Below are 20190 nucleotides of genomic sequence, written 5' to 3'. Positions count from 1 at the left end.
CATTCATTAGATCATTTAGCATTTTGGACATACTTGTTTTGAAGTCCCTGCCTGATAATTCCAATATCTGAGCCATCTCTGTGTCTGATTTTGTTATTTCCTGTCTTGATCATAAATCATATTTTCTTGCTTTTTAGTGTCCCTTGTAACTTTTTTTTTTTTTTTTTAATTGTGTTCTGGACATTCAGAGACTAAATGTAATTATTTCCAGAAAGGAGCATATCCCTTCTTCTGTCATGCTCCTGGATTAGAGGCCACATCCATATGATCTGTATTTGAGCTGGGTCTGAGTTTTGTTGCAGCTTTAGCTTGACTCAGCCTTATCTGATTTCAGATGTTTTGACAGTGGGATTAGAACTTTGCATTCAGCAGTATCAGTTATCTGAGAACGTTGAGGACTCTGGAGAGCTCTCTGTGTTTCACAGCTGAGTTTCCAGCTTTTGGAATAAGGGAAGATCTCTCCCTGCTTTAGGGCTAGCCACTTGGGTCTTGGATTCCTTCAGAGTTTTTTTTTTTTCTCCCCACATTTGCTTCTTGTTTCTGTACTTGAAAGAGTACTTTCAGCTTGGCTATTTCTCCCCTGGCCTTTGCAGGTCAGCTGCCCTAACCTCTCTGAAGGCCCTGACAGGTGTCTCCCAGCTCTCCTGCCCTGTTCCTAGTTGTCAGTGGTTGAAAGTTCTTGGGCCTCTGATGGATCACTCACCTTTCCCCGCAGTCCACCTCCCACCCTGCCTTCTGAGGATGGATGCAGTACATTTTGGGGAGACCCTACACACACCTTAGGGAGTTCCTCCTGCCCAGCTCCTGTACTTACCCTGAACAGTAGAATGCAGACCAGTGGGGAAGAGCTGGCAGGTGGAGGGAAATGTGCTCTGTGGTTAGGGGTCCCTGAGATGCTAATCTGCCATGCCAGACCATACACAGCTGTTAAAAGTTTGGCTGGTCTCTTCCACCCCTGTCTCTGGCAGAGTCCTCTTCTTCCTGCCATTCTTCCAGGATGAGCACAGACAACAGGACTCCTCTCTCCTGTGAAGGACTCATGTTCTCCAGTTTATTTAAAGTTCTTTGTGTCCTCAGCTTTCTGATGGGTTAATAAAACAGAATTTTCAGTGTATTTGGCTTTTCTGTTTGTTAGAATGAGGGCCGTTCTCTTGTATCTCAGTTAGAAGTGGAACCCAGGAATGCTGTGAAGATACTACCAACTCCATGGTTTTAAGACACTACAAACTCAAACTCACTGCTGTCAAGTCAATTCTGACTCATAACGACCCTATAGGGCAGGGGAGAACTGCCCCATAGGGTTTCCAAGGAGTGCCTGGTAGATTCAAACTGCTGACTTTTTGGTTAGCAGCCATAGCTCTTAACTACTGTGCCACCAGGGTTTCCTAAGACACTACAGGTAGAGCAAATCATTTGGGATCTGATGTGTGTTTCTAAATTTTCAGAGGAGTTTTTTTTTTTCTCCTCCACCTATGCTGAAGTTGAGACAGGAAGTTTTTTTTTTTTTTTTTTAATGGGGGACCGTTTATTTTTAGTTTATTCTTCCATGGAAGATATAGCCTCTTGGGGTCTTAGCTTTATGTGGATTATTTTAGGCTCCCTTTTATCATGGATGGAAACCCTGGTGGTGTAGTAGTTAAGAGCTATGGCTGCTAACCAAAAGGTCTGCAGTTCGAATCCACCAGGCGCTCCTTGGAAGCCCTATGGGGTAGCTCTCCTCTGTCCTATAGGGTCACTATGAGTCAGAATCGACTCAACAGACAGTGGGGTTTTTTTTTTTTTTCTTGTCATGGATGGCTCTAATCTTGTTTCTTTGTGGCCGTTGAGATGGAAGTTCAAGGTCACCAGGAGTCAGAGTCTTACCTTGTAGTAAAAGCACATGCCTTCCTAAATGGACACAGGAATGTAGGGTGGAGAGAATGATTGTGCAAGTAGGAGTACATAGCAAGGTGTGTATACGATTTTGTATGAGAGACTGACTTGATTTGTAAACTGTCACTTAAAGCACACACACACAAAAAAAAAACATTAAAAAAAAAAAAAGCACACGACTTCTAGGGGAAAGCAGCTTGGATGTTGGACCACCTCTTTGGATATATCTTTTATTTCGTTTTTGACCCCTGAGGATTTCTTACTTTTGTATAGGTTTCTGAAATCATTTCAAAAGATTAAAAAATATTTAATTCAACATTTTGATTGTTTTAGGAAAATTGTTTTAAGTCATATATTGACTCTTATACCACTAGAAATGGAACTCCCTTAATTTTTAAATATATGATTTTTTAATGAAACAAAAATAACATGCCTTACAATCTTTAGCAATTGTATAAATGCATTAATAGACTTAAAAATTTTCTTTTAATGGTAATCTACAGAGTGACTGTGCATAAATAGATGCCAGATAATTGCCGACACTCTGGATGTAACCCAATTTGTATCTGTTTGAAGGTCTTAAAAGTTTGAGTGTTATTGGTAAAAATATTCAACAGTGATTACGAGAGTAAATAAAAGAAAATTGATAGAATGGGCACTGTGGGATTAAAAGTGGGTTTTCTAATACTTAATATAGAACCATTCATTAATTTAAGGAGCTCCAGTGATGCAGTGGTTAAGTGCTCGGCTGCATACTGAAAGGTTGGTGGTTCGAACCCACCAGCCCTCTGCAGGAGAAAGATGGGGCAGTCTGCTTCTGTAAAGATTACGGCCTTGGAAACCCTCTGGGGGAGTTCTTCTCTGACCTGTAGGGTTGTTATGAGTTGGAATCGACTCGACGGTGATGGATTATTCATTAATTTAATGAATAGTGCGTTAGTTGCCTATACTTAGAAATGTTATCAGACTTATAGGGAAGATTATGGATAATAAAATGGGTTGAGATCTGATACGAAAAAATGTAAAGTGGCATTTTTTCTTTACATTGGCTAAAACTGTCAGATCTTGTTTAAAGTGATTGTGGCAAAGGAGAATGTCATGACTGAGGTCATGTATAGTTTAAAGGAAAATGTCTTATCGAGGTGATCATTCCTATTACAGGGAAACTGCGTTCCCCTTGTCATCTTTGCTTTTATTTGTGAAGATAGACATCATATCATTATTTTCTTGCCTCCTCATCACAAACCCACATTTTTGTTGTTGTTGTTCTCTGCTAAGCAAGCTCACCCAGGTCATCTGCTGGCAATGTTATGTGTAAGTTGTCTAGAACCACAGTTAACCTGTTATGTTTTTAGCCCCTGTTCCTCTTATATTTATTGTGTACTTACTAAGGGCTTAACGTCTGTTAACTTATTTAGGGAGGTACTGTTTTTTCCCCTTTTACAGATAAGGCATCTGAGGCACAGAGAGGGTAAGTAACTGGCCCAAAGCCATCCTTCTAGTAAATGGCAGAGCTGGGATTTGAACCCCGGCAATGTGCACTATATTAACTGCTGTGGGTGATATGACTGCGCCCTCCAGTCTCACCGCTCTTCTTCTCAGTTAAATTTGACTCATGTAGCCTGAGTTTAGATTACACAGGCTAACTAAAATGTGGCTTTTGTCTGAAATGATATCATTAATTGGAAGGATGAACTGGGCATAAATCTAATGGTCTCATATAAATGAGAAGTTTTATTAGCTAGAGTGATGAAATAACGGGAAAACAAATTGTTCTATAATATATGCTGCTTGATAACAAAATATCTTATGGATATGGGTTCTTTTGAGGGGGTTATATTTTAAAAGGAATTCTTAGTTACTTATGGAAATGGGGACTTGGCTGTGTCCTGTCATTAACTTCTTCATGCAGGTCTTTGCCCTGACTTCCTGCGAACTTCACGGGACAGGCACTGTTTCTTGTTTATTTTGGCATTCAGTTTGGTATCTTGCATCCTTCCTGGTACCTAGAGGAGAAGATGATAGAGAAAAAGAGCGTAGACATTTGGGTGAGGTTGACCTGAGTGTGAATCCCAGTTGCCAGTTGGATCGGGGGTTGGCAAACTATGGCCTGTGGGCCAAATCCAGCCAGCTGCCTATTTTTGTAAATACCTCTTTTATTGGAATATAGCCACACCCATTTGTTTACACCTTGTCCTACAATGACAAAGTTGAGTAGCTCCAATGACTCTATAGTTGAGCAAGGCCTACGATAGTAAATATCTGGCCAGTCATGGAAGAAGTTTGATGACCCTGTTTGGATGATCTTGGGCAAGTTACCTATCTCCTGAATTTTAGTTTCTCATCTATAAATTAGGAATATTAATTGTCTAATACATTTGTGTCAAGGAAGGGAGGTAAAGTACATGATGTTTCTGGCATGGTACCTGGTACGTATGAGGCCTTCAGTGCATGGTTTCTGTCTTAGTCATCTAGTGCTGCTGTTACAGAAATACCACAAGTGAATGTCTTTAACAAACAGAAGTTTATTCTCTCATAGTCTGGTAGGCTGGAAGTCCAAACTCAGGGCGTCAGCTCCAGGGGAAGGCTTTCTCTGTCAATTCTAAAGGAAGGTACTTGTCACCAGTCTTCCCCCTGGACTAGGAGGTTCTCTGCACAGGAACCCTAGGTCCAAAGGATGTGTTATGCTTCTGGTGCTGTTTTCTTGGTGGTATGAGGTCCCCCTATCTCTCTGCTCACTTCTCTCTTTTATGTCTCAAAAGAGATTGGCTCAAGAAACCATCTAGCCTTGTAGCTTGAGGTCCTGCCTCAGTAGCATAACTGCCACTAAGCCCACCTCATTAACATCATAGAGGTAGAATTTACAACACATAGGAAAATCACATCAGATGACAAAATGGTAGACAGTCACACAGGACTGGGAATCATGGCCCAGCCAAGTTGACAGATATTTTTAGGGGACCCCATTCAATCCATGACAGTCTCTGTTCTAATAGTGATTATAAGTGGTATTTAATTTAATGAATAGAAGTTCTGAAGGACACGCTATCATGGCCTTACTTTCTTTTTGAACTCTGTCACTGATTTTAAGATGAGCGATATTCGCACAGCTAGAATGTTTGGTAGGAGCTGGCCTTTATTTGCACCAGGCATTATACAGACCCTAAAGGAAACTTGGCCACTGTGCAGGTAATGGTGGACTCAGTAATTTTTTGAGTTATGAGTATTTTTCTCCGACAGGTAATGTACTATTTAAACAAAGGGAAAAAAAGATTAAAAACGATTTTATCTGATAGTGCCTTCTCCTGGGCTGTGAACATAAGCATTTAGTGAAACTTCAGTTGAATGACTGACTGGTTGGCATGTGTGTGTTTCTCCTAGATCAATTAGTTTGAGCCAGGAGAGACAGATGATGAGTCAAACAAATGATGTAATTTGACCTGACTTTTTTCTTTACCACTTATGTTTTTAAAACAAACGTGACTGGAATGAACAGAAAGCATAGTACCATATAAATAACTTATAGTATACCTACAAAAAAAAAAACCCAAAAAACCCCAAACCTGTTGCCGTCAAGTTGATTCCAATTGATAACAGCCCTATAGGACAGAGTAGAACTGCCCCATAGGGTTTCCAAGGAGTGGCTGGTGGATTTGAACTGCCGGCCTTTTGGGTACTAGCCGAGCTCTTCACCACTCGTTGTGCCACCAGGGCCCCACGGGTATACTTAGCCATACGTATTCTTGTTCTTTGCTAAGAAATAAGATTTCTCAAGTAATTTCATGGCAAAAATAACTCCATGCCTGCAGCACCTTTTCCTTAAAGTTAACTTCATTAAGTGAAAATACTTTTTGCAGGTTTTTCAATCCTTAGGTCATTTTGAAGATTTTTTCTCTGCCCTGTTTTGCTATAATTTATCATTGATCTAACGAATATGTATTGAGTACGTATTCTCTACAGGGTATCATGATAGAGGAAGAGAGATTCAGCTGGCAGACTCTCTCATACAACCATTGAGTTTACAGTTTAATGAGGATCACAGAAAGAATTCAACATATAGTTACAAGAGTAATGAGTTAATAAAAAGTACCAGTGGATGGTATGAGAGAGAAGTAACTGCGTCTGTGGTTTGAGGAGGCTTCTCTGAGGGAGTAACATTTATGTTTCTTTTTTAAAATTTTAAAATTTTATTTTAGGTGAAGGTTTACAGAACAAACTAGTTTCTCATTAAACAGTACACATATTGTTTTATGAGATTGGTTAACAGCCCTACAACATGTCAACACTCTATCTTCTCAACCTTGAGTTCCCCTATTACCAGCTTTCCTATTCCCTCCTACCTTCTAGTCCTTTCCCCTGGCTGGTGTGCCCCTTTAGTCTCATTTGTTTTAGGGGCCTGTCCACTCTGGCTGAAGGGTGATCCTCAGAAATGACTTCATTACTGAGCTGAAACAGTGTCTGGGGGCCATACTCTCAGGGTTTCTCCAGTCTCTGTCAGGCCAGCAAATCTGGTCTTTCTTTTTGAGTTAGAATTTTGTTCCACATTTTTGTTCAGCTCTATCCAGGACGCTCTCTTGTGATCCCTGTCAGAGTAGTCAGTGGTGGTAGCCGGGCACTATCTAGTTGTACTGGACTCAGTCTGGTGGAGACCGTGGTAGTTGTGGTCCATTAGTCCTTTGGGCTAACCTTTCCCTTGTATCTTTAGTTTTCTTCATTCTTTCTTGCTTGAGGGAGTACATTTAGTAACACTTCAAGGCTGCTGTCTTAGTTCTCTAGTGCTGCAGAAATACCACAAGTGTGTGACTTTAACAGACAGAAATGTATTTTCTCACAGTTTAGGAGGCTGGAAGTCCCAGTTCAGGGCCCCAGCTCTCGGGGAAGGCTTTCTCTCTCTTTGGCTCTGGGGGAAGGCCCTTGTCTCTTTTCAGCTTCTGTTCCTCCATTCCTTGGCGATCTTCAGGTGGCCTGACATCTATCTTTCCCCATCTCTACTTGCTCCTCTGTGCCTCATCTGCACATTTTATATCTCAAAGGTGATTGGCTTAAGACACACTGTATACCGATATGACCTCATTACCATAATAAAGAAAACCTATTCACAAATGGGATTATATCCACAAGTATAGAGGTTAGGATTTACAACACAAATTTTTTGGGGAACACTATTCAATTCATAACAGATACATTCAGTTTAATTAGTGAAAAATGGAACAGAGTGGGTCTGAAATGTTTGGGCATGAGAGAGCCATAGGGTATCCGAGGTGGGGAGTGGTGTACAGTGAGGCTGGAGAAGGCCAAGGCTTGACAATGCTGGCCCTTTCAGGCCTCATTTAGTGCCGAGAAGCAGTTAAAGCCCACTCTGGTGGGGTCCAGAGTGTCCACAGGTGACTATTGCAGTAGTTTAGATCAGGTGAAGGGTGCTGGAGGCATCATGTTAAGGTGATGGCAGTGATGTGGAGAGAAGAGGATGATTTGGATCTAGGATGAGAGGACGTAAATGTCTTCCAGCATGAGCTAGAATGGATGGTGGGATTGACAGCACTTTCTTGATTGGATCTAGGATGAGAGAGGACGTAAATGTCTTCCAGCATGAGTTAGAAGGGATGGTTGGTGCCACGGATGGGAAACTGTTGAGGATCCAGGTTTGGGAAGAAGAGGTGGGTTCAGTTTTGTGAGTGTTTGAGTTGCTTGGCAGAAATCCTTGTGGAGCTATCAGTTAGTGGCCTCAGGAGGTAAGTGTTTGAGTCATTGGCCTCAGAGAGTGATTGGAATCAGGTTGTGATCAGATCGCCTGGCAGGCCTGGGAAGCATGAGTAAGAAGAGAATTGGGCCGATTACAGAAATCGCAGTGTCTGACGAGAGTGGCAGAGAAGGCTGATTGAGGAAGGAGGCTGAGATGCCGACTAGGAGTGCAATGGGGGGAGGGGACACGGAATGCTGCCAAGAGGTCAGGCAGACCAAGGATTGAAGTGGTCAGTCGGATTTTGTGACGTGGCGCCACTGGTGACCCTAGAAAGAGCAAGTTTCATATTGTGGTGGATGGGAGTCTTCTTAACTCCACCTAAAATCTTGAGTCTAAATACTCTGTTTTAGAGAACTTTCCCTCCTCTTGTAGTTGTGTTCTGGAGCATGTGTACCTTGTAATAATCCTAATCAGGTGCTTTTTAAGCAGCTTCCGTGCTGCTTTGTTGTATTTAACTCTCCTAACTTGTCCCCGTAGGCTACTTCTCACTACTCCTTCCATTAGTCAGGCATCTGATTCTCTCCCGACTGAGATCTTTGCAGCGCACACTCTCCTCTGCTGCCTCCGCTCTGATACCAGCAGCGTCTGCTGTGAAGTGAAAGTAGCATTTTGCTGAGCGTTTGTTTCCTTCTCTCTTTCTTTTTCTCCCCCTTGCAGGTGTGTTAAATTACTGGAAAAAAAAATAGATTTGAGAACTTTTAATAATGTGAGTTGTCATCCTCATCACCATCATCATCATCTTCTATGTTTTGCATTGACAATTTTTGCTTTGGTTATGTTCTTCTCCAAAGCCAGCTATCCCAAACCTCCCCATGGGACTCTGTGGCTTTGAAGCACAGATAGAGAAACTTCTCCCTTGGCTTCTTACCTCCTTGAGCTGTGGACTCAGATTCATATGCACTGGGCACCTCTAGCTCCCTGGAACCTTTAATAGTCACCCAGGAAATTTCAAACAGATGTGCAGAGAGAGACTTTGCAGAGGCACAAAACCTGTGGGCACTACCTGCTTGTTTGCCTTTTTGGCTCGCCACTACGAGTTATATACTGTTGTGAACTAACCCATTGCCATCGAGTTGCTGCCGACTCTTAGCGACCCTATAGAACAGAGTGGAACTGACCCATAGGGTTTCCAAGCAGTGGCTGGTGGATTTGAACTGACACCTTTTTTGGTTAGCAGCTGAGCTCTTAACTTGTATACCACCAGGGCTCCACAGGTTTTATATGTGTGTGTGTGTGTGTGTGTGTGTATATCTCAAACCCATTGCAGTTGAGTCAATCCTGACTCATAGCAACCCTATAGGACAGGGTAGAACTGCCCCATAGAGTTTCCAAGGAGAACCTGATGGATTCGAACTGCCAACCTTTTGGTTAGCAGCCATAACACGTAACCGCTATGTCACTAGGGTTTCCACAGGTTATATAGATATGTGGATTTCTCCTCCTTGTTTTGGTATTTTTCTGCGCAGAGAAATAAAAGCTATGAAGTTTGACACTCCATTATTAATAGTAGATATGAGTTAGAGCGATTCCTTAGAAAGCTAGGTGAAGCTGTCAAAATTAGTTAAGGGAGAATAAGGTAAAGAAATTTTATATCTAAAATTGGAGAAGGAGGGGGAAAAAAAAAAAAACCCAAGACAGCCTATAAATATTTTTTAAATGTATTAATGCCGTAAACTGGGAGCATACCTTGGAAGTTAAAAATGAAAAGAAATTACTTAGGCATTTAATTAAAAAAAAAAATTCTAGGTCAACAGTAGTCTTTCTGCTTTCTGCCCTGTTTTCTTCTCATATGTGTATAGTGAGAAAAAACTAATAAAGTCTCTTAACAATAGTTGTAATAATGGTAGTCGTCTTGGAGTGGTACAGTATCTACTAACCCAGGACATGTAAAGGTACTAAACAAGATAAACATTCGGGGGGAGGATGAAGGAAAACATTTCATGGCGCTGTTTTCTGGGCTGCATACCTTGGTTTGGGCAGAACAAAGTTTCCAACACTTTGGTCCACAGAAGGAGTAGGGCCCATAATGGTATTTTAATAAAAAGAGTATCTTTTTAAAACAACTCCTTGCTTATCATTGTATCACAAAGAAGCCTACTAACACCATTTTTCAGCCATCTGTGTACGTGAGTAAATTCCTAGAGCAAGGGAGAACCCCTCAGAATTTGTGTTCTCAGCTGCAGAATTCCAGTACCCGTTTCTCCAGGATGTGTGTTCCTAGGGGCAGAATCCCAGGATCATGTCTCTCCAGGCTGCTGAGCTCTGTGTCACAGCCTTTCCCCAGAGATGGCAGTTTAAATGACACCAGGACACTGAAGGCTCCATCTGGGAGACATGCATATTCAGAATATTTTTGGGTGTACCCTCCCCTTCCCACCTCTCATTTTTCCTGTCCCTTCTTGACTACTCAGAGGTAGAAAGGCCTTCATGGTGTAACTCTGGATGGTTTTAATTTTAAAATAAGGTATTAAAGGTTCCGGGCACTTTTAGACAAACAGTATAGCTTTTGTTGTGTGGGTCTGATTAGACAAACAGTATAGCTTTTGCTGTGTGGGTCTGATTAGACAAACAGTATAGCTTTTGTTGTGTGGGTCTGATAATTGTCCGGTGTTTTTCCCTAGGAATGCTGTCTCTGCAATTTGAGAGGAGGTGCCCTTAAGCAGACTAAGAACAACAAGTGAGTACTGCACCGGCTGTGTTGCCCTTCATTGTGTGTCCTTTCTCCTTCCTGGAATGTCAGACCTCTAGATGACAGTTTGCTTTACCTCCCATTATCACACACATTGTCCCAAAGCTTTGGTAACCATTGTCCCAAAGCTTTGGTAACCAGGTCTGAGGTTGGGTTGCCGTGTGTGTCTTCAGAGATCGTTACTGATATCCCTTTCACCTTGGCTGGGTTAGGGGGTTGCTTCTGTTCTAGGTCTTTGACACAATAAGGAATAAGCCCTCTTTTAGTAATGAACAGAGTTTTTAAAATGCAGGCAGCCAATATCATCCAGGCCCTGTTATAATCCCAGTGTTTGATAAGATGTTGTTTGAATCCTATTTGTCTAATAAAAGCAGGGTATATCTGAAAACAGTGAAATCTGTTCTCTAGATAAATCAGTCATAGACATTAAAACACAACCATTTACTTCTAACACCAGGGAATTAACAAGAAAGTTATGTGCACTGAGATAGAAAGGACAGGAGAAAACATTGATTTTTAAGATTCAAAGGGGGCAGATGGAAAATAGGAAGAGAGTCTAGAAAGGAAGTTGTACGTGAATATAAGTGGAAGGTAATCTGGCTTTTGTGGCTGTCACCGAAATATGTTTTCGAGTGAATTTTATTTTTATTCTCATGACCCAGTTTTAATTTCGAAAGATTCCTTCTACAGGGTCCTTTGAAAGTAGAGACATATAGAAAATGGTTTAAGCAGAGGTTCCAAGCTGGCACTCAAGGGCCAAATCTAGCCCAAAGGAGTGTTTTGTTTGACCCACATACATTTTATAGATTGGATCCAAAGTTTAAAGATTGAGAGATTTTGCATTAAAATCAAGATTTTTCATCTTTGCTTGAAAAACGATTGTACCTCTCTATATGGCTGTCACCAGTTGGGATGAGAATCTGGCCTAAAGGAGGCCAAGACCCCTCAAATGACGGGACTTGCCAGTATACACATACCCGCTTACACCCTGCCTGGCTCTGGGAGCATTGGAGGTAGGATCCCTGGTACATTGTAACCAATGAGTTAGTATGATTATGTATCTATGCACAGTTCTGATTCTTTACCAGGAAGTATAAAGGCATGTATCATTTCTACGTTGGTAAGGTTTAGTCTAAGAAACTATTTTTGCTTAGCTTTAGCTCTTCATTCTTCCCCAGTTGATACGACTGGCGTCACATTAAAAGTGTTGACTGGTTCTGGCATGTTGCTCAGGTTTTGCAGACTCAGATGCTGTCGGTGGGTTACTGTAAAGACAGAGGTGGTCAGAAGTTCTTGTCCTACCCTTGGACTGGGACCAAAAGAAATAGTGTCCCCTATCTTATATACATAAACTAATGCCATAATGCTATAAAAAAAAAAAATTTATAGCATTATGGCATTAGTTTATGTATATAAGAATGCCCTGATGGGTTTGATGCTTGCGTTGACCTCTCTTCCTGTCATCCTTAAGAGCAGGATGGAGTTTTATGGGTTTTCAATGAAACGGATATACTTCATCTTAAAAAAAAGTTGTGAGATTTGATATTTTTTCAAGATCTCATTAAACCTCATGAGTGTTTATATTTGGGGGATAACCTTTATGAAAAACTTGATAGTGTTATTGGGGGAGCTCTCACTTTTCTGGAGCATTTCAGAATTTGCAAGGAGTTGTTAGGTTTTAAAGTAGGAAATGAGGGAACAAGTTAAGTTTCATTTGTCCCTATCTTTGAGTTTTTTGATAATGATAAGATTACAATGAAAAACAATCTAATTAAAAATATGGTCAATCTGAATCTCTCTAAAATATTTTTTGCCACTTGAACTAGCTTGCTTTATGACATATATATTATGGAAAAAAAGCTATATGCTATGCCCTGTTATTACTTAGTCTTTTGCCATATAATGATTAGCATAATTATATTAAGCACTGTATATTTCTGTAAGTGAAAAAATATTTCAGTGTTTTATAGATCAATATAGAAAAATATATGTATATTAAGAGGATTGAGTCCTTGGTCGTAACCTAGTTCTTCATGTCAGGTGTGGGCATGTGTGGTATTGAGTTCATCCGGGTATCATCCAGGAGGTTTAAGGTCCAAAAAGTCTGTTTGCCATGAATTTAGGCCTTTGGCTTTCTTTCTCATCTGTGTGTTTTCCGTCTGCGAGAATCGACATCACTAGTTTGAAGTACGAGGGTCTGCAAGTGTAGGGGACGTTTGTTGACCTTTAATGTTTCCTTTTCTGTAGGTGGGCTCATGTCATGTGCGCTGTCGCGGTCCCAGAAGTTCGATTCACTAATGTCCCAGAAAGGACACAGATAGATGTAGGCAGAATCCCTTTACAGAGGCTAAAATTGGTGAGTGGCAAAGCTTCTTTTTTACCTCATAAATTAGAGTCAGTTTCAAGTTCTGCATTTTTTCTATTATCAGTGTACACGTTCGAAAGGTAATTTTACCCCAGCTTCTTGTTGTTATTCCACCCTTATTTGCCTTTAGCCTAAATTTACTTCCCCATATGTATTCTTTCTCCGATTAGGTTGTAAGTCTGTGTATATATGCTTCCTTAAATTCTGTGTGCAGTGAGGCAGAGGATTAATAACAGTGCCTGAATTAACGTGAACTTTCAAACTATAAGATATCTAGAAAGATTTATCAGCAAGAGACCCAGGCTCTCAACTCTATTTGAATTGTTTGGTTTTTCTTTCCCTTGCCTCTTCTTGGTTGGCCTTACTTGACAAAATGTATCTAACCTAATTCCACTTTCTCTTCACCACTAAGGGATTTGCAGAGAATACAAAAACTTTTACTACAGAGGGATTTTCTCACATATGAATAGATACAAGTCATTTTATTTTCCAAACTCTTCGGCTGATTATCTTCTGACCTGCATAGAAACTTTTATAAAATTCTTCCTACTGGTTCTCTTTGTGTTTCTAACTGAAAAGATGGGTCTTTAATGTCCTTCACATTGAAGTTACCTTGTAGTTCTGTTAAATTATGAGCCAACAGATCATTAGTTTAGGCTCTTACATTTCTGTTTAATGAGAATTTTCCCTAAAGTTAAACTCCATGACCTTAAAATACCAGAGCATGTCTTATGGTGGATTTCATGCTCTGGAATTTCTTCAGTCCTTTCCATTTTTAACTTAATGTCCTTCCACTGTGGAACATTTCAGGCACTGTAGCTACAACTCCGTCTCCCCGACTATTGCTTGTTTTGTTACTGGTCTTACCCACAAAGCGGGGAGCTGGGTGAGCTGTTTGGGGGCCTCTCTCAGCAACTCAATCCAGCCAACTGTCTTTTGTTTTCAGACAAGTGAACATGAACACTGTCATTCCTCCTCATAGTTCCATCAAGAGTTTCACTTTGCTAGAAAGTGTGTGGCCCTTTCGTGGACCTGGTGGTTGCTGTTGGGTGGTAGGAGTGGTGGGAGCAGGAAGCTCAGGACGTGGTAGTTGAGGTTTTGTGAACTAAGATGGAAGTGAATGGATGGTTGCCATCGAAAAGTCACAGTGAGTCTCAGCAGAGTTGAGAAGAGAGTAAAATTGTTCAGCTCTTGGACTTCCCCGAGAAAACTTGAAATCTTATACCCTGGCCACAGATTCAAAAACAACAACAAAAAAACATATGCGAGAATTAGGACTGCAAGCCAGGCTGCCCAAAACATGTTGAGAAATACTAACAAATGTATAACGTTTTAATTTTTTTCTGATTGTAAAAGTAATACGTATTGGTACACATTCAGACATTACCCTTTTAAGTAACCTCCTGAGGGATAACTTCCACTCACAGTGTAGTGCCCCTCAGAATGCTTCCGCTTAAGAAGCTGTGTTTCGGCGGTCCTACTCTGTGGATGCTTCCTTCATGATTTAATGCTACCGGCACCAGTCTCAAAGGGTTTCGGAGAGAAAGCGGGGAAGGATGACATGGGGTACTTACTGCAACCCCATTCCAGAAGTATACTTGTGTCTAAAAATCTGGTGATTGCATTTGAAAATGGTGAAATGGTAAGTTTTCTTCACCATACTGTGCTTCTTCTTATTTGTGTACATCACGTATTTCTTATGCTTTCCATCCCGAATCAGTTGGTACCTTTCAAAGAATCTGCCTTGACTGAATTTAAGACCATCTGAAGTCTATTTGGAGCCCTAGTGATGCAATGGTTAAGAGCTTGGCTGCTAACCAAAACGTCATAGCTCAAATCCACCAGGCACTCCTTGGAAACCCTACGGGGAAGTTCTGCTCTGCCCTGTAGGGTCGCTATGAGTCGGAATTGACTCGAGGCAACAGGTTTAAAGCTTATTCATCCCTGGGTGGTGCAAACGGTTAAGCACTTGACTGGTAATTGAAAGGCTGGAAGTTCGAACCCACACAGAGTGCTTCAGAGGAAAGGCCTGGTGATCTACTTCCAAAAGGTCACAGCCTTAAAAGCCCTTTGGAGCCGTTCTTCCAAGATAGATTTGTTTGTTCCTCTGGCAGTCGATGGCGCATTTAATATGCTTCGCCAGCGCCGTAATTCAGATGCATCAGCTCTTTGGTCATCCTTATCCATTGCCCAGCTTTTGCACGCATATGAGGCAATTGGAAATGCCATGGCTTGGGTCAGGTGCACGTTAGTCATCAGAGTAATGGTGGTAAATTCATAAAGTATGTACCGCTGTGCAGACTTAGATGTGCTGCATGTGTGTGTCTACTGTATGTGACGGTACTCTCAAGCAAGGCATCGATTTTCTTACTTGCATCACAGGGAATGTGCGATTTGGTTATAGAGCCTAGCGGGACTTTGTAGAGCTTCTGAGATACTCATATGGCACTTGTCTTGTTGGCTGAGAGTTCTGACCTTGGACCCTGTGCTCAATCGGGGATTGAAACTGAAGTGATGGATGTAGGACAAGTTGTTTGTCCCCAAAGCAGCAGCAAGGGGACACTGAGCCTCTCCCCCGTGCCCACTAGGTGGTGCCGCCGCACCACATTCTCCTCACACCTTGCCTTTAAGCCAACTCCCTTAGCCAAGAGGCGAATCCGAGCCCTGTCCACACTGGGGCAGGTGTGTGTGTGTTGCCTGCTGGGGTACTGGCAGGTGCGTGTATATGTTGCACGCTGGGGTGTTCTGTGCTGCTGCAGTGCATTCAAAGTACTGAATTCCAGAGGGCAATTTTTTAGTTCCGTTTTTTCATTTAGTCGTATAAAAAGAGCTGCTTTCCCTTGGAGCAAGTTAGTGTTTTTCTGTATAAGTAATAAGCAACACTAGTAACAGCTAGTGACTGCAGGAGGCTTCAAGAATGACTCGTGGTAAACATGAGTTTAAAATAGCTTCCAAAGTATGGAAGCTTTCTATTAAACAAACAAACAACAACAAACAAACATTATTATTAGTGGTCTTTCCAGGATATAGAATACTGGAATTTATGCAGCAGCATTTGAATATTTTGGTAACACTGCTGTTAGCCTTTTATTTATTCATTCAACCTGCAGCTTTTGAACAGCACCTCTGCAAAATTTTTTTGTGAAGAATGTAGAAAATTTGTTTACTTTAGCAGATTTTGACTCTTACGTATAATGACCAGTTAAGGGAAAAAAGACAGCAAATGGCGAACAACCCTTTCAGTTCCCTTTAGTGGATTATTCTGAGCCTAAAATGGCGTGCACTTTTTGAAGGACCTTTAGCTCCTCCACCCACCTTGTTTGATAACATCACAGGTGTGGCCTCTAGTCATCACACAATAAAATGACCACCGATGATGACATGTGACTTATTTTCCAGACACACTGTTTTCTTTTAATTTCTGTAGCTGATAATTTTCACTACTTCAATAATACATTAATGATTTTTAAACTAAACGACATTATCTACAATGATTTCTGCCTTTCTTTTTTTCCCTTTCTTTCTTTAACAATATGGAGCTTTTGTGTAGAGTACCCATCTCGGGTTTCTTAGTGAGGTAATTGCTGATCCCAGTATAAAAGGTGCTGCAGATTGCCATCTAAAAGCACAAGCCATCTTGTTATAGAAAAGAAATGCCTGACAGTTACTTGAATGGGGCTTAAAAAACCAAAAGGAAAAAAAAAAAAACACCAAAATCAGAATAAAATCATGCCATCGACTCGATTCTGACTCATAGTGACCCTTTAGGACAGAGTAGAGCTGTCCCATCGGATTTACAAGGCTGTAATTTCTATGGTTGCTGTGAGTTGGAAGCAGACTGCCCCATCTTTCTTTGGCATGGCGGCTGGTGGATTTGAACCACCAACCTTTTACTTAGCAGCTCAGTGCTTACCCACTGCCCCACCAGGGCTTCTTGAATGGGGCTAAGAGTAGGCCTGTTCAAAGGGGAGAATCACTTTCTCTATGGGCTTAAACATGGTGATTAAACATGCAGATTCTGAATTGCTTAGTGTTTTTTGTACCAACTCATTTGGAGTAAATTCCTTTGCTTCTGAATGGCTTTTCACTATGGGAATATTATCCTGTAGCAAGTCCTGTTATTCCCAACTTCTTTCCCATGTTCTCCAACACCTTCTCCCATCATTCAGAGAATACCAGAGCATTGGCAGCTGGTGAGCAGAAGAATGGGGCGGATGCTGTGGACGTTTGCTTCTCTACTTGAAGGATCTGGCCCACCCCAAGTGTGCTCAGGGATAGCCAGTGTAGGGACTTGTTCAAAGTCACAGGTGACAGGTACGCCTAAGGACAATGAGAAAAGAATTGTCCCCACATAATGCAGATTGGTCGCTAACCAGAAGACCAGCAGTTCTTCGAATCCACCAGCCGCTCCCTGGAAACCCTATGGGGCAGTTCTCCTCTGTGCTATAGTCACTGTGAGTTGGAATCGACTGGATGGCAACAGGTTTTTGAGTGCAGATTTGGGGATTCATTCAGAATTATTTCCTTTTCTTTTTCTTTCTGTCTTATTTCCTCTGTTGGCATGGTTGATTAGCCAGGGGCACCACTGAATCTCTGGAAGAGGAGTCAAATTGGTAAGGATGGAAACACAGCAAAAAAAGGAAGTAGGAAGCTACAAAACATAGATTAAGTTAGAATGCCATGTTTTTATTTTTTTGTAATAGACCAAAAAAAAAAAAAAATACAGGTAAACATTAACAGAAAGAAGAATTAAGGACAGACGTTTGGAGAGGACAGACAGCGCTTGTACAGACAGTGCCTGACTTAAGACGTATTCAAGTTCAGACAAGCCACATTTACACCATTGTGTTTTTGGTACATCTTATCGTTAGTAATGTGTACTACATCCGGCGTTGCAGCATGTAATTTGCTGATGTTATCATTCTCAGATGGTCACTCGCAGATGTTCAAAGACAAAGATTGGATTTATAAAGATATCGATAATAAAAGGCAATAATGAAAACTTAAAAAAAAAAAGATATTTTGACTTAAGTCAGAACCAACTTATGATGGAGTAGTTGGAACAAAACCGTGTCGCAAGCTGGGGACTACCTATATAGTATTATCACCCAGAAAGAAGGAAACAGTATCAACAAAAAGTCTGCAGATAACTCATGATTAAATTATAAAATTTAAGGGAAGAACATTTTCAAAACCCATCCAGAGGAATAAAAAAGCATAAATTTCTGGTATTTGTCACGTAATTTACATTATATTAATTCTGTGACATTTATAGTAATGTTTATTGCATGCGTTGATCACTTTCTGAAGGTTAAAGATCTGTGGGTTTTTTGTAAATAAAACAAACAGCAAGGCAAGTGGATTGTTAAGACATCTTGGAAAATAACAGCAGACCCTTAATTCCACTATTTGTTTTAAACACCCGTCCACTTAGAGAGAAGCTTTCCAAATCGGAGTGCTGTGGGAATGTTTCAGTATTGCGTTTCTTGATGCAAATGGTGCCACTCTTGGTTGATGTCATTGCGTAGAAAACTTGGCATCGTTCAGTGGCCCCAGATAGCGTCTGTTCTCAGGCCCGCCACACACTGCCTTTGGTTCCCGTGTCCCCAGGACTTGCTGTGATTGTTACATTAGAAATTCTATTTCTGCAGCCAAATTGAGGGAGAAATTAATTTTGGAATGGCTGATGTTGGCCCCAGGCATTTGATGACCTCTGATTTGTATTTAACAAGTGGACCCAGTAAAGGCTCAAGTGTTCTCTGAGTGAAGAACGTTATTTGAAAAGGAATTTACACTGCAGTGATGGCTGTGCTACAAGCCTCTCAGTCTCTGGCTGAGACCATGCTATCCTGCTCAGAAGGCTCTGTGCACTTTAAAATGTGTACCTGAAGGCAAATAATAGTGAACTTGAAAACCAAAGATTATAGTTTTGAAAGGTACATCAATTCTGAAAATAGAATGGCTTTACTGTGGTGTTCCATCTGAAGAGTTGAATCAAGGGAAAAAAAATAGTCAGGCTTCCTATTTCTTACAAGAAAGGCGCTTGTTCTCTTGCTGACTGGCTCATGTGATTAGATGTACTGAATACTAAAAACAGGATTACTGAGCAGTAGGGATGGGTTTGGCTCCTCTGCTGGAAGATCACTCTGAGTCTCATTTAGTCAGTGGTACAGGAGCGTTCATGAGCAGCTTCGCTTTCTTTTCTGGGGGAACCAGTGTTGTATTTGTTGGGGCCTCTGTTATGCATTTTGGGAAACATGAAGGTATATTATCTGTCATCACTTTTACAGAAAAAGTGGCATAGTACAGGCAATCAAAAAAATCATCATGTCCAGCATTAACTCACTAACTCGGACTGATTTATTCACCTGCTCAGTTATTTTTAAAGACAAATTCTAACAGAATAGTGAACATTGACATCGATGAGCAAATTTATTGGTTAAAAATAATTGAGGAAAAATTTGCTTTGAATAATGAATTACTGAGGAAGGCATAAGCGATACAAATGACGTAATTGTGGTATGGTGCGCGGTATAGTTAAGAGATCAGCTGCTAACCAAAAGGTTGGCAGTTGGAATCCACCAGGCGCTCCTTGGAAACCCTACTGGGCAGTTCTGCTCTGTCCTATAGGGTAGCTATGCGTCGGAGTCGACTCCACGGCAAAAGGTCTGGGTTTGGTTGTTGTGGCTTGGTGTCCTGTTATCCAAGTCCCTGGATGGTACAAGTGGAATGGGATCGGCTACTAATCTAAGGGCTGGCAGTCTGAACGCACCTAGTGGCACCATGGGAGAAAGGCCTGGCAATCTGCTTCCATAAAGATTTACAGCCAAGAAGATCCTATGGAGCACGTGGTGTTGCCATGAGTCAGTATTGACTTGACTTCAGCAGATTTGGTGTTTAGGTTCTGTCCTGTTATTTCATAAGTCCAGTATAAAATTTTACAGTATCACAAAGATAATGTCAGGGTTTCAATATAACATGACCCCAGTTTTGTAAGGGTTTTTTTTTGTCTGTTTTTAAACTAAATGTAATATAAAAAGTGTGCACTAGTAGCTGTATAACCCTTAACTGCTGGAATGATTTGCTGCCGGGACCAGCTTCTACTGCAGGCTGTCACATTTGTATATTGCTCTAATACCAAACTGTAAAATCTTTTGAGTAAAATGGAAAATGTCAGATGGGCATGACTACAGATAATAGACTTTCCGAAGGCTGTAGACATCTGTAGGAGAAAATGTGTAAATGTGTGAAATGTTATCTTGTTACTATGGATTTTTCTTTATCTGCTGTGAGAAAGAACTGTGAGGCAAAAGGATATTGATTGGAGCCTTAAAATGATCAGTTTTGAACCCTTTTTTTTTTTTTCCCCGAGGACTAATTTTTAAAAACATTACTAGATAGACAAGTAAAGCTTTGGATAATTCATGATTAAAGAATATTGTGAGGCAGTAATCTTATTTTTCAGGTTGCATTGTTGAATTGTCCTCCATTTTTTCTGACCTTGTCTGTATCAGTGGTGAT

The 20190-nt window shown here is 41.0% G+C and overlaps 1 protein-coding gene across 6 annotated transcripts in view; it reads left to right on the top strand.

Annotated features, from left to right (window-relative positions):
* KDM4C (lysine demethylase 4C) overlaps positions 1 to 20190 on the top strand; it is a 391685-nt gene that overhangs the window by 239277 nt on the left and 132218 nt on the right. For all 6 annotated transcript variants that reach the window (XM_010587948.3, XM_064290526.1, XM_023545269.2 and 3 more), the window contains 2 exons: positions 10237 to 10292; positions 12552 to 12660. In XM_010587948.3, coding sequence (XP_010586250.1) covers positions 10237 to 10292; positions 12552 to 12660 — 165 coding nt within the window. The remainder of the gene's footprint in view (positions 1 to 10236; positions 10293 to 12551; positions 12661 to 20190) is intronic.

This window comes from Loxodonta africana, chromosome 9, assembly GCF_030014295.1.
Source record: "Loxodonta africana isolate mLoxAfr1 chromosome 9, mLoxAfr1.hap2, whole genome shotgun sequence".
Lineage (NCBI taxonomy): Eukaryota > Metazoa > Chordata > Mammalia > Proboscidea > Elephantidae > Loxodonta > Loxodonta africana.
Note: the sequence above shows the minus strand (reverse complement) of the source record. Positions and strands in the feature narration are given on the sequence as shown.